Source organism: Alosa alosa, chromosome 21, assembly GCF_017589495.1.
Source record: "Alosa alosa isolate M-15738 ecotype Scorff River chromosome 21, AALO_Geno_1.1, whole genome shotgun sequence".
Classification (NCBI taxonomy): domain Eukaryota; kingdom Metazoa; phylum Chordata; class Actinopteri; order Clupeiformes; family Clupeidae; genus Alosa; species Alosa alosa.
In genome coordinates this window covers 24848689-24860315 of record NC_063209.1, presented here as the reverse complement: position 1 = coordinate 24860315, position 11627 = coordinate 24848689, and the positions used below count along the sequence as shown (strand labels likewise).

At 45.6% G+C, this 11627-nt stretch overlaps 1 protein-coding gene across 1 annotated transcript in view; it reads right to left on the bottom strand.

The window, feature by feature from the left end:
• diaph2 (diaphanous-related formin 2) overlaps nucleotides 1-11627 on the bottom strand; it is a 417030-nt gene that overhangs the window by 391510 nt on the left and 13893 nt on the right. The window contains exons 3-4 of the mRNA XM_048230740.1: nucleotides 8498-8530; nucleotides 6977-7156 (exon numbers count right to left, since the gene is read on the bottom strand). Coding sequence (XP_048086697.1) covers nucleotides 6977-7156; nucleotides 8498-8530 — 213 coding nt within the window. The remainder of the gene's footprint in view (nucleotides 1-6976; nucleotides 7157-8497; nucleotides 8531-11627) is intronic.

The window sequence follows — 11627 nt, the reverse complement described above, 5'->3', positions numbered from 1 at the left end:
TCCCTCTCTCCCTCTCTCCCTCTCTCCCTCTCTCCCTCTCTCCCTCTCTCCCTCTCTCCCTCTCTCCCTCTCTCCCTCTCTCTCTCTCTCTCTCTCTCTCTCTCTCTCTCTCTCTCTCTCTCTCTCTCTCTCTCTCTCTCTCTCTCTCTCTCTCTCCCTCTCTCCCTCTCTCCCTCTCTCCCTCTCTCCCTCTCTCCCTCTCTCCCTCTCTCCCTCTCTCCCTCTCTCCCTCTCTCCCTCTCTCCCTCTCTCCCTCTCTCCCTCTCTCCCTCTCTCCCTCTCTCCCTCTCTCCCTCTCTCCCTCTCTCCCTCTCTCCCTCTCTCTCTCTCTCTCTCTCTCTCTCTCTCTCTCTCTCTCCCTCTCTCCCTCTCTCTCTCTCTCTCTCTCTCTCTCTCTCTCTCTCTCTCTCTCTCTCTCTCTCTCTCTCTCTCTCTCTCTCCCTCTCTCCCTCTCTCCCTCTCTCTCTCTCTCTCTCTCTCTCTCTCTCTCTCTCTCTCTCTCTCTCTCCCTCTCTCCCTCTCTCTCTCTCTCTCTCTCTCTCTCTCTCTCTCTCTCCCTCTCTCTCTCTCTCTCTCTCTCTCTCTCTCTCTCCCTCTCTCCCTCTCTCCCTCTCTCCCTCTCTCCCTCTCTCCCTCTCTCCCTCTCTCCCTCTCTCCCTCTCTCCCTCTCTCCCTCTCTCTCTCTCTCCCTCTCTCCCTCTCTCCCTCTCTCCCTCTCTCTCTCTCTCTCTCTCTCTCTCTCTCTCTCTCTCTCTCTCTCCTCTCTCTCTCTCTCTCCCTCTCTCCCTCTCTCTCTCTCTCTCTCTCTCTCTCTCTCTCTCTCTCTCTCTCTCTCTCTCTCTCTCTCTCTCTCTTTCAAATTTCAAATGAGCACACAGACAAATTTGCAACTGAGGGAAAGTGGGCAAAGCTAAGCTAAGTAGTTTAAGGTCATTTAAATATAGTTTGACAGCTAAGGATGTGAGCCACTGTGACCTATATTTCCCCAATTTTATGTCTATGAAGGGTACAGGCACCATTTTATTGATAAAATCTCAGATTTTGCTGTAAGCATTTGAGTACTTTCTATCATTTTCACCTCCTACTTTCCTCCAGCCAAGAGACTTACTAATCAGTCCTTGAACCTGGCTAATTCAGCTCTGTAATTGCCATTCACTTCACTAGATTAGACCGAGCACTGTGAATTGTTATGTGGGCAAGCTCGAGTACGAGCTGTGGGCCTGCAAAGCGATCAGCAAGCTCCAGCCAGGGCTGGGATGGGATGGGATGGGATGTGACGGGGTGGGATGTGATGTGACGGGGTGGGTTTTGGTGTGACGGGGTGGGTCTTGGTGTGACGGGGTGGGTCTTGGTGTGACGGGGTGGGTCTTGGTGTGCTCCAGCCAGGGCTGGGATGGGATGGGATGTGATGTGACGGGGTGGGTTTTGGTGTGACGGGGTGGGTCTTGGTGTGGGCAAGTCCGTTTTCATTTCCCTACAGCTCTGATTTATGTGCCCCAATAACCCAATATATTATTGTGAAGGATATTACCAACATTTTTCTTAATCTATTGTTGTTTTATCTTATACATATATTTCCCTTTTCATGGATTTGACATGAAAATGAAGGAAAACTATATCTAATGGGTTTTTAAGGAATCTTTTAAAATATGCTGTTTTGTAACTCTGGAGACTCATGCAGTAACTCTGTTACCATGAAAAGCAGGGTTCCTGCTTCTCCTGTGTGCCTTTATCAATTCTATCTGGAGGAGGCTTGGGACAGGCTCAGGTAATTGAACCATCTTAGATAACGCGACGCCTCCAACCCCAGAATACACACACCGGCACCTGTGCACTGGCAGAGTGCACACACTCCATAGCTGATATGCGACGTCCGTCCACATCCAATACAGTCCAGTCCAGCCACAGAGGTCCAGTCCAGTTGTGTGCTCGGGGTGTGTGGAGCAAAAGGGGGAGGGGGGTGACGGGGGCACAGAGCGAGCATCAAAGGTATAAACGCATCCCCGAGGTCCCACTTGTATTAGCATTGCTGGAGCCCCCTCCCGAGCGTGGCGCTGACGCTGGAGAGGAAATGACTATTTGCAGATGCACACCATTAGAGAGGCGGGAAGGGATGGACGGAGCCATGGAGGGTCTGTGCGCTCCGAGCTGATGACAGCCCGCTTCTCCCATGAGCCTCTGCTGCCCAGGCTACTTAATGAGACCCCATCATGTCCGTCTTGCACCACTGACAATGCGGTGGAGGAGAGGGAGGAAGGGGAAGAAAAAGAGAGCGCGCCCCTCCATCCCTGCATGGATATTTTATTGTCTTTCATCTCTGGCACCGGGGGTTATTTTGCCATCCCTTTTTCAATGGGGCTGGCATATTGGGCCACTCATCTCTGCTTTAAATGCCCCTGTGATGAGAGGCAGAGCTGCCGAGCACTCAGGCTGGGAGAAAGGGGAGAGAGTGGGTGGGGTGAGGGGCACTTACTGCTCCAGCAGAGAAGTGCACATAAAGCCCCTTAGAGCAAGCGGCTTCCTGTGATGCGCCAGTTCAAAGCCGGAGGTGGGGTTAGATGACCTCCCCTTTTTAGCTGGGCACCGAAGGTACCGACTGCTTCTACCCAGGATACCATGTGCCGTATTGGTCCTGGGGCACAGCTACACTGTTGCTCATGAGAGAGGAGTGTCCATCACCACACTCCGTCATCTGCCTCCACTTCCTGTTCCAACGCACAGGAGATCTACATCCACGACCCACCTCCACCTCCACCTCTTGGCATGCTGATGGTGCAGGAGGGGTGAGCTTTTTAAGAGACCCTTGCTGATGTTAAATCCTGCCTCAAGGGGGCACAGCAGGAAGTGAAAGCACGTCTGCCTGCTGTGGGTGGTGGCGCCAAGGTCCCCAGACTCTTCTAAAGACTTACTGCGGTGTTATTTTATATCCATTCAATAGGCCAGCTGTGCACATCTAAACAACCAAGGACAATGCACAAATACACTCACACACCCACATTCAAAATGCACTGTGTAGGCCAACGTATTGGCATTCTTGGATCAACTCACTGCGCTACATGAGATCAGAAGCCAGACTAGCTCATTTACTTGCCATTGCTTAACAGGGTATAGCATCAGCCCCACCAGCCCCCCTGCCTCGTCTCACAACCCCTTTCATGACTCGCCAATATTACTTCAGGAATCCCATCTAGTGCGAGTCCCCAGAGCAAATCCAAACTAAAAAGCTAGCGTGTGTGTAGTATGCATGTCTGATGCAATGAGAGTGGGTTTGATTTTTATTTATTTTTTTATTTTGTATCACAGCATGGTAGATGCCTTTCATACGATGGAGATGAACGGTCTCAAAATCCCTCCTTAGCCTCTATGTACATGTAAACAATCAATAAATTATGAGAGGCTGATTCTGATGAAGAGCTGCACGAGGCACGGCGGTGACTGACACGAGACCCGGGGTTCCGATATCCTCCAATTCCCTCAACCAAACTTGTCCCTCTTTTTCCAGGGTCACAATCCCACAGCTCCCAATGGGTAGAGATGAAGGGCTAATGTCCCCTCACCAACACATTCATCGCGTGGTATTACTCTTCCAATAAATATCTATGGACCCTTTCAAGAGAGTTCCATTATCAGCATCATAGTTGGCCCCACAAGGCTTCCTTTTTAACATTCCATATGTTATCTTAATGTAGAGGAAGTAGATTGGGGCCCAAATAGAACGTTCAAGCATTGTTTTTGTTTTTATTGTTGAAAGGGTCTATTTACGCCCACTCGCTCTCCTTGTGCCTTGTCGTGTATTTCCGCACGCAAGACGCAGGGCCTCTTTGTGTCGTTTCTGTCGCACAGCAAATTGAAGAACGCGTTTTAATGACATGCCATCTTGAGAGCAATTGAAAAGCGAGGTGAGTGACAGCTGAGTGACTGACATGGAAAACAAAGCTGCAGTTGATGAGACACAGCATGTGTCACTTTTGCAGGTAGGGTAATATTAAGACATTGGGATGGCAAAACAAAGGAAAAAAACCGCAGGGCTGCAAAACAAATTTAGCTTTTCATTTCAACGGAAATGAGCATGAGGTCATCAGTCAAGCAATCAGGAGAACTTCACGACACGATATTGTTTACATTAAGGCTAAATTAATTCAATTTGAATATTTATATTTGTGTGCTTTTTAAAATAACTGTTTTCACCGAAGTACTGAATGCTGCGGAAATCATTATAGTCACTCAAAATGCATTAGTCTTTTTATAGCAGGGGAAGATCACGCGCATGTTAACATCTAGGGTAAAAAATAAAACGTTATACATCTCCACAGAACCCATCTGATATGATTACCAATCAGATAAAGTTTACAAAACAGGTTGAAGTTTGTTTCTATGTGCCCTAGATCAATGACAAGTGGAGTGTCAGGCATTAGGGGGTTTGTGCTCTTGAAAAGCACATTTATACAATATATAATTGTGAAAGATATTACCAACATTTTTCTTATTCTATTGTTGTTTTATCTTATACATATATTTCCCTTTTTATGGATTTGACATGAAAATGAAGGAAAACGGGATTTTAGGAATCTTGTTGCTGTTTTGTAACTCCGTTACCATAACTCCAAAAGAAAGTGCCTTGGAAGGACACTTGATTTAGTATATTTCATTTGAAAATGTTTGTGAAAGTATAGGAAATATTCTCAGGTTAAAATGTGTACGGTAACTCCGTTACCGATATAGTGACGGTGGGAGTTACCACGTGATCTTCCCCAGCAGCATAAATATGATGCATAAATGTTCCACCCCATGTCTCCTTAAATAACGAACAAACAGGATCTCATCAAGACCTGGGAAACAGCACCAGCAGAAATTGGTGATAAATAGACCAACCACTATGAGGCACTGCTCATCAGCATCCACTAGAGTCTCCAGGACATTCAGAAGCCCATGTTTCACCCCCCACCTGCCAGTCTCCAGTTGAGTGATGATCTCTTACTGGGACTAATCATGCCTTTACGAAAAGCTATGTACAGCTACGTTCAACTCGCTCTGACGAGGAGCAGCAGGAACCAGCAGACGGCAGCTTTTCACACGTCCTGAAATGCTGGTGCATGCTGGGAAATCAAACAGCCAGCAAGTTGAGCGAGGAATCCAGAGCACTTGATACCGATATCCTGATGTAATTACTGTGGAAACACAAAACCTACAGGCATTACGCTCAGCGGGATCTTTACTTATACTGATGGTTCAACTACTCAACGGAGTTCAATTAAGTTTGACAACTGGCCTCCTGGTCACATACAGGAGAACTTCCAAAAGTAGTTTCATCAAGTGTCTTGCTGAGGATTTCGGATCGATCCAGCTCACCCACTTACTTACCGTCAAACTGCTGTTCTTTAGTGCTGCATAGAAGTTAAAGTGCATGCTTTGTGGCAATGCAAACCCATATTCTGCTCTTTAGTGCTGCATAGAAGTTAAAGTGCATGCTGTGTGGCAATGCAACCCCATATTCTGTTCTTTAGTGCTGCATAGAAGTTAAAATGCATGCTGTGTGGCAATGCAACCCCATATTCTGCTCTTTAGTGCTGCATAGAAGTTAAAATGCATGCTGTGTGGCAATGCAAACTAATTCCCAACAACAACAAAAAAACAAGCTCTTCTGTGGCACCAACCAAAAGCAAATGTTGAAGTTCCTCAAGGATCACTTTTGCACTCACAGAGTTTGTTTTGTGGTCTAACCCCCACCCGCCACCCCCCCTAACATCTAAAAGCTGGACGGCAAGCTCAAAGGGCATGTCCGCAGAGCGGTCTGGTTCTGGTGTTGTCTGGACCGTGCTGTACTGGTGAGCTCTGTTCTGTCTGTCTGGAGCTCGCACAGCTCAGTGATCAGGAAGCAGCAGCTCCACTGGGGCTCAGCTGCAGCTCCAGACCCTAAAGCAGACAAGCAAAAGGGAAGCTTCCAAAAAAAAAGTTATAGAAGAAGACTAGAAGGGGGAAAGGGGGGATACACCCAAACAAATATATAAATGAAAAAAAAAATAAATAAATAATAAATAATGAAAAATAAAAAAAAATCTTCAAAACACACTGCAGCAAGCCAAGGCTCACAAGGCCTGAGAAAGTCAGACAATACAAACTCTTGACTTGACAGCCCATGCACTACAAAGCCCTTCACTGTTTTGCAGTCAGCTCCACCCCTCCACCCCTCCACCCTACACCAACACCCTCTCCTCCCAACGCTTCTGCCTTTCAGTTATTTCAAACAGCATGCTGGCACCACAAGGAAACTGGATAAAGAGACAGAAGCAAAAAAAAAACTTGTTATAACCTCTGACAGCCCCTGACCATGCCCCTGAAAACCAGAGACACAAATGGAGTCAGACACTTCTGTAGTCTGCTTTGCTGGCAAAGACTCTCAGGGTTCTCGCAATTAGTGGAGAGACGCACCATACTAAGCCTGGATGAGAGAAACACACTTCACACTGAAGGCAGAAGAAAAAAAAGGCAGCCCGGGAATGAGACATGCCCAAACATTGTAGATGTGGGCGAGGGTATCTGCGGCAATGCCAGCAATGCCAGCACACTCCCAAGAGTCCAGTTCAAAAGGGGGCTTTGGCTATCGCCGAAGGTGAGAAGAGGTCCAGTGTTGTCTTCAAGGGTAAAACGAGAAACGGTGCATTGTAAATGGGCCCTCTTAGTAGGCACCCGCAAGGTTGCAGCCTTCTTGAACTTGCTCTACTGCTGCTGCATGGGTCCGAGATCTAAGCATCTCTATTCTGGTGGAGTGGAGAGTCTGTTTCCCTGAACAGAGACCTCTGTGAAAGTTTCATTAAATTGGTATTATTTGGCAGAGAGGTGAGGGGGGAGAATCTGAACTTTTTTTTTATTTTGTTTTTATTTTATTTTTTTTTATTTATTTTTTTGTTCGGAGAATGGAAAAAGGGACGGGGTGGTAGGGACTGGACACATAAGGTATGAAAAGAGTAAGACTCACCATCATCTTCTCAAACAGGTCGATGATTTCCTTCTCGGAGAGGTTCATGGAGCTCATGGAGTCGATGAAGGGCTGGGGTTTGGGCAGCTCTGCCTGGGGGGACAAGGGGTCGGTGGGGTGCTGGATGAAGGGCTTCTCCTTCTTCCCACCTTGCTTGCGGAAGCTGGTGATCCGATCACGCTGTGGGCACAGTGGAAGTCATGTCAGAACAGCCCAAATGGCGTGTTGATAAAGTCCATCGTTTTTGACAGACTTGAATGAAAGAAATGTTAAAAAACAAAAAAAAAGGAGCAATTTGCACAAATGCAATTCTAATTGCACAATTCACTATCAAAATGCTGGAAAAGTCATGAATTAAAGTGATATAACTTTTGATCAATCCAGCAGGATGACAAACTTTGCACTTACCTGTCTTCTTACCATTTTCAATGTTAGTAAGTTCTATTGACAAGTGAAGTTTCTAAACCTACATTGAAGTGAATGGAGGAACTGGAGAGAATGTTCAGAGCAACAGAACACTGTGTGCATCTAAGAGCTACAGAAGTGGACGATGAATGGCCACGGCTTCATTAAGTTCTTTATGTGTGACGGAGGAGGATTAAGGGGAAATGCTGACGGCACTTGTCTGTTTCTACCGGGTAAGGAGAAAAGTGAGCGAGATAGAGAGAGAGAGAGCGAGAGAGAGAGAGAGAGAGAGAGAGAGGGAGAGAGAGAGAGAGGGGAGAGAGAGAGAGAGAGAGGAGAGAGAGAGAGAGAGAGAGAGAGAGAGAGAGAGAGAGAGAGAGAGAGAGAGAGAGAGAGAGAGAGAGAGAGAGAGAGAGAGAGGTGGTGAGACATGCCAAACCATGCAAAAGGTTACTGTTAGTAGTGGGTCAAGGTAGGGGTCTCATGCTTGTGTGGACGACATTAAAAACAACCAATGAGTTAATGCTGACACTCTGTTTTGCTATAAATGGAAACGCTTGTGGAAGGAACATGTGTCCAATGTCAGAACGGGGACCAAATTTGAAGGATTCTTCTGCATTGAGTAAATGGGTCTTCAAGACCGCAACTGAGTCTTAACTGTTCTCTGTACACTCACAGGCAGGCTACACTAGGCACATAACTGAAGCATTTTGTTCGTGGAGTGTAAAAATACTTTTTAGAAGGCTGGTCTAATCTTTTCGAATGTAAATGCCACCATCACGTCAGGGGTAGCCAGTTTGACTATATTGAAAGCTAATTGTTGTAGCAAACCCTCTTCAAACAGAACGCTTCAGTCCTGTGATTGGTGTAGCTTGCCTATTAGAGGGCCGCCTAGCGCAGTGCCCAACAATAATGAGGGTTGGTGGGGGCAGACATTGGCACAGGTGTCAACAAGTGTTTCTGCTATACAGTATCTCTGTGCATGCAGTCATGGTAAACAGAGATGATGATGAAACAAACAAACAAACAAAAACATGAACACAAAACATGATGCAAAAACCAAAAGCAAAAACCGAAATTAACATGGATACACACAAACGAAACAAACCACCTTACCATGTCGTCAGCCAGTGTTTTAATGTGTATATTCTGTTGAAGGGAAGGGACATTAACAAATAAAAAATGAGGACCCAACTGAAAGCACCACTAAGTGTGTATGGCCTCCGGGGAACACATACACACAGAGACACACATGCAAAAGTGATAATTTGCAAATCAAATGAAACCCCACAAAGCATGGACAGACTGACGCCCCATATGTACTGTATGTTGGTGTAAATAGTTGGTAAAGGCCAGAGACAATTGGCAGACATATATACTACACACATCAGACGTAAGGCCCAGCACATTGTGTCTGACCCAGTGCATCCTCTGTTTACAGAATTCAGGAAATTGCCATCAGGAAGGAGGTACACAGTTGCAATAGCAACCAAAAACATTTACAAAAAGTCATTCATACCAAGTACAATATCACTACTCAATTCACAATAGTCCATGCAAGATATCCATATTCATCTTCTTGATACCAGTCTGTTGTGAAAGTGTTATTTATTGTTGTTTTTAAGGGTGACTGTGTTATTTGTTTGTTGTCTGTATTGTCTATTTGTATGTATGTATTGTCTATTTATTGTGTCTGTATTTTAGAAACCCACCTGTGGAGACAAAGACAAATTTCCACTCTTGTGGACAATAAAGCTATTATTATTATTATTATTATTATTATTATTATTATTATTATTATTATTATTATGTGACCACTGTGACTCCCATTGTTGACCTCATTTATCTTGGATGCTCCATTCACGTAATAACCTCCTTCTGTTCCATCGCTGACACTGTGGGCAGCACAACTTTGTTGACCACTTACAAATTATTTTTGTTATCACACCCAAACCAAAGCAGTAAATCTTTTAAATCATGCTGAGCTGCATACCAGTGGATTATCCAAGTTTAAGAGCCCCCTTTGTGATTGCACAGTTTTGATTTGATTTGTTGTTTAGTTGATTTCGCTTGTTGAGCTCTTGAGCTGCTTCATCAAGTCCTAGTTAATAAAATCTCCTAACAGATTTACCCGCAAGCCCGAGGAGAGGGTGTAGTGCAGCATTTATTCATACTGCCTCTACATGACACGGCAGGTCCCATTGTGGTTCTGTTATAACTTTCCACTCACAGACCAGACCTGCTGATCACCTCTTGTAACAGCCATCTTTCCTTTCCAGAACATACATGCAGGACCTTTGCTCTAAGTGACCGTGCCTCCAGATTCAACATGAAAGTAGCTAAGGCCTTTCACTCCATACTCCAGTTCACACAACTAAAATGCATCATCTAGTATCGAGTCCCCTACACTACCCACACACACACACACACTCACAAACAGACACACCCACATATAACACCACTTTACCAGAGCCCTGTGGCTTCGTTAAGCATGGCCATTTGCAAGAGGCTCCATGCAGGCAGCAGAGACATGGCGCCATATGCTCAGTGTGCCGCGGAACACTAACGCGTGCTGATCTGGCGCAGGGCTGCCATAAAGAAGGGCCTCCCGCAGCTCCACGCCCCACTCTCTGAAGGTAAAGTGAGGCCATCCTTCCATTATCTCTCTCTCTCTCTCTCTCTCTCTCTCTCTCTCTCTCTCTCTCTCTCTCTCTCTCTCTCTCTCCATCTCTCTCTCTCTCTCTCTCTCTCTCTCTCTCTCTCTCTCTCTCTCTCTAGGCAGAGGCAACAGCAATGGAGGAGTAATTAAAAAAGAAGAGGAAGCCAGAGGCAACAGTTGGTGGTGGGTAAAAAAAAGAGGAAGCCAGGGAGGACGTGGTGGGGGGGGGGGTCCAAAGGGAAAAAAAGAACATGATGCTTCTGGTTGGCTTATGGGGAGTCATTGAGGATGAGAGCGTGATAGAAATTTACCATATGGGCTCATACATGGAACAAAAATTAGGAGGCAGACATACTGTATCAGTAGTGTGTGTGTTTGTGTGTTTATGTGTGTGTGTGTGTGTGTGTGTGTGTGTGGGGGTGCTTGTGTGCGCATGTGTGTGTGTGTGGGGAGAAAAACCAGTAAGTGAGGGTGTCGTGTACAAAAGTCATTTAAAAGAGCTGCACTGAACAACTTTTAACTTCTGGGTTCTCGGGAATTTCTGTACTTTAGACAGTTTCTGCGTGTACAAAAAAAAAAACATTGTCCTACTTCTAGGACGTAATTAAATACATTTAATCAATTTGGAAACGGCGGTAATAAAACAAAGTTAAGCTAATTACACAGTCCGTGGGGCAAGCTATTAGTTAATGGCACATAGGTCATTATCACGTCACTGGGGCAACAATGCAATTTGTAGCATAACAATTAGCCAAATTCACCTTCCGGGTCTCACAACTTTATTAAAACACAGTTTTTTTTTATTATGATGAATTTCCTCTGTGACCAATACAAGCCTCCATGGCAAAATTATATTATCCATGAACCCTTCCCCTTAAATGAGAACAATACTAAAAATCATTAATAAAGTAATACAATTTTAAGTAGAGCTAGGTGACATGGGAGAGCGAGTTAAGAGTACAGCCACTGGGCCAGATTGGCTGGCTGATGCAAAGTTGATTGCATTGCCAAAAGCACCCCGCCCCCCAAGAGTGGATTTGGCTTTGGCATGTGGCGGAATGAGGCCTTTTGAGACTGTGCCACTAGGTGGCCCACAACAAACCACTTTCTCTGCGTATAATGCATGCCATGTAAACAACGAAGGGAGTCCGCGCCACATGCAGCGTTGCTCAATCCCTTTAGGAACAAAGGATACGTCTGCTTTACCCAATTACACCATCTGCTCCTGAAGCCTTTTCTACCCACTTAGAGGGAGGGAGGGGGGGGGGGGTGCTGCCATAAAAATGTACGATAAAATATTTCTTTGAAGAGGGGAAAAGAGATGGAAAACATAACAAAAAAAGAACTTGGGAGCCAATCGGGTTTTGCTTTAATTGGTCATAATTACTGACAAACAAAGGATCACTTGCAGCCTGGCTGGGTTGGCAGGGAACGCAGGCCACCGTGTGCCACTAAACAACTCATGGCAACCTCATGTCACTCTTACCCTGAGTGCTTGGCAGCCGTGCCACCAACTGCTCGATTGTGCTACTTGTACTGTTCATCAACGTTTGCCCAAATTTAATTCCCCCCTTTTTTTTTTTTATC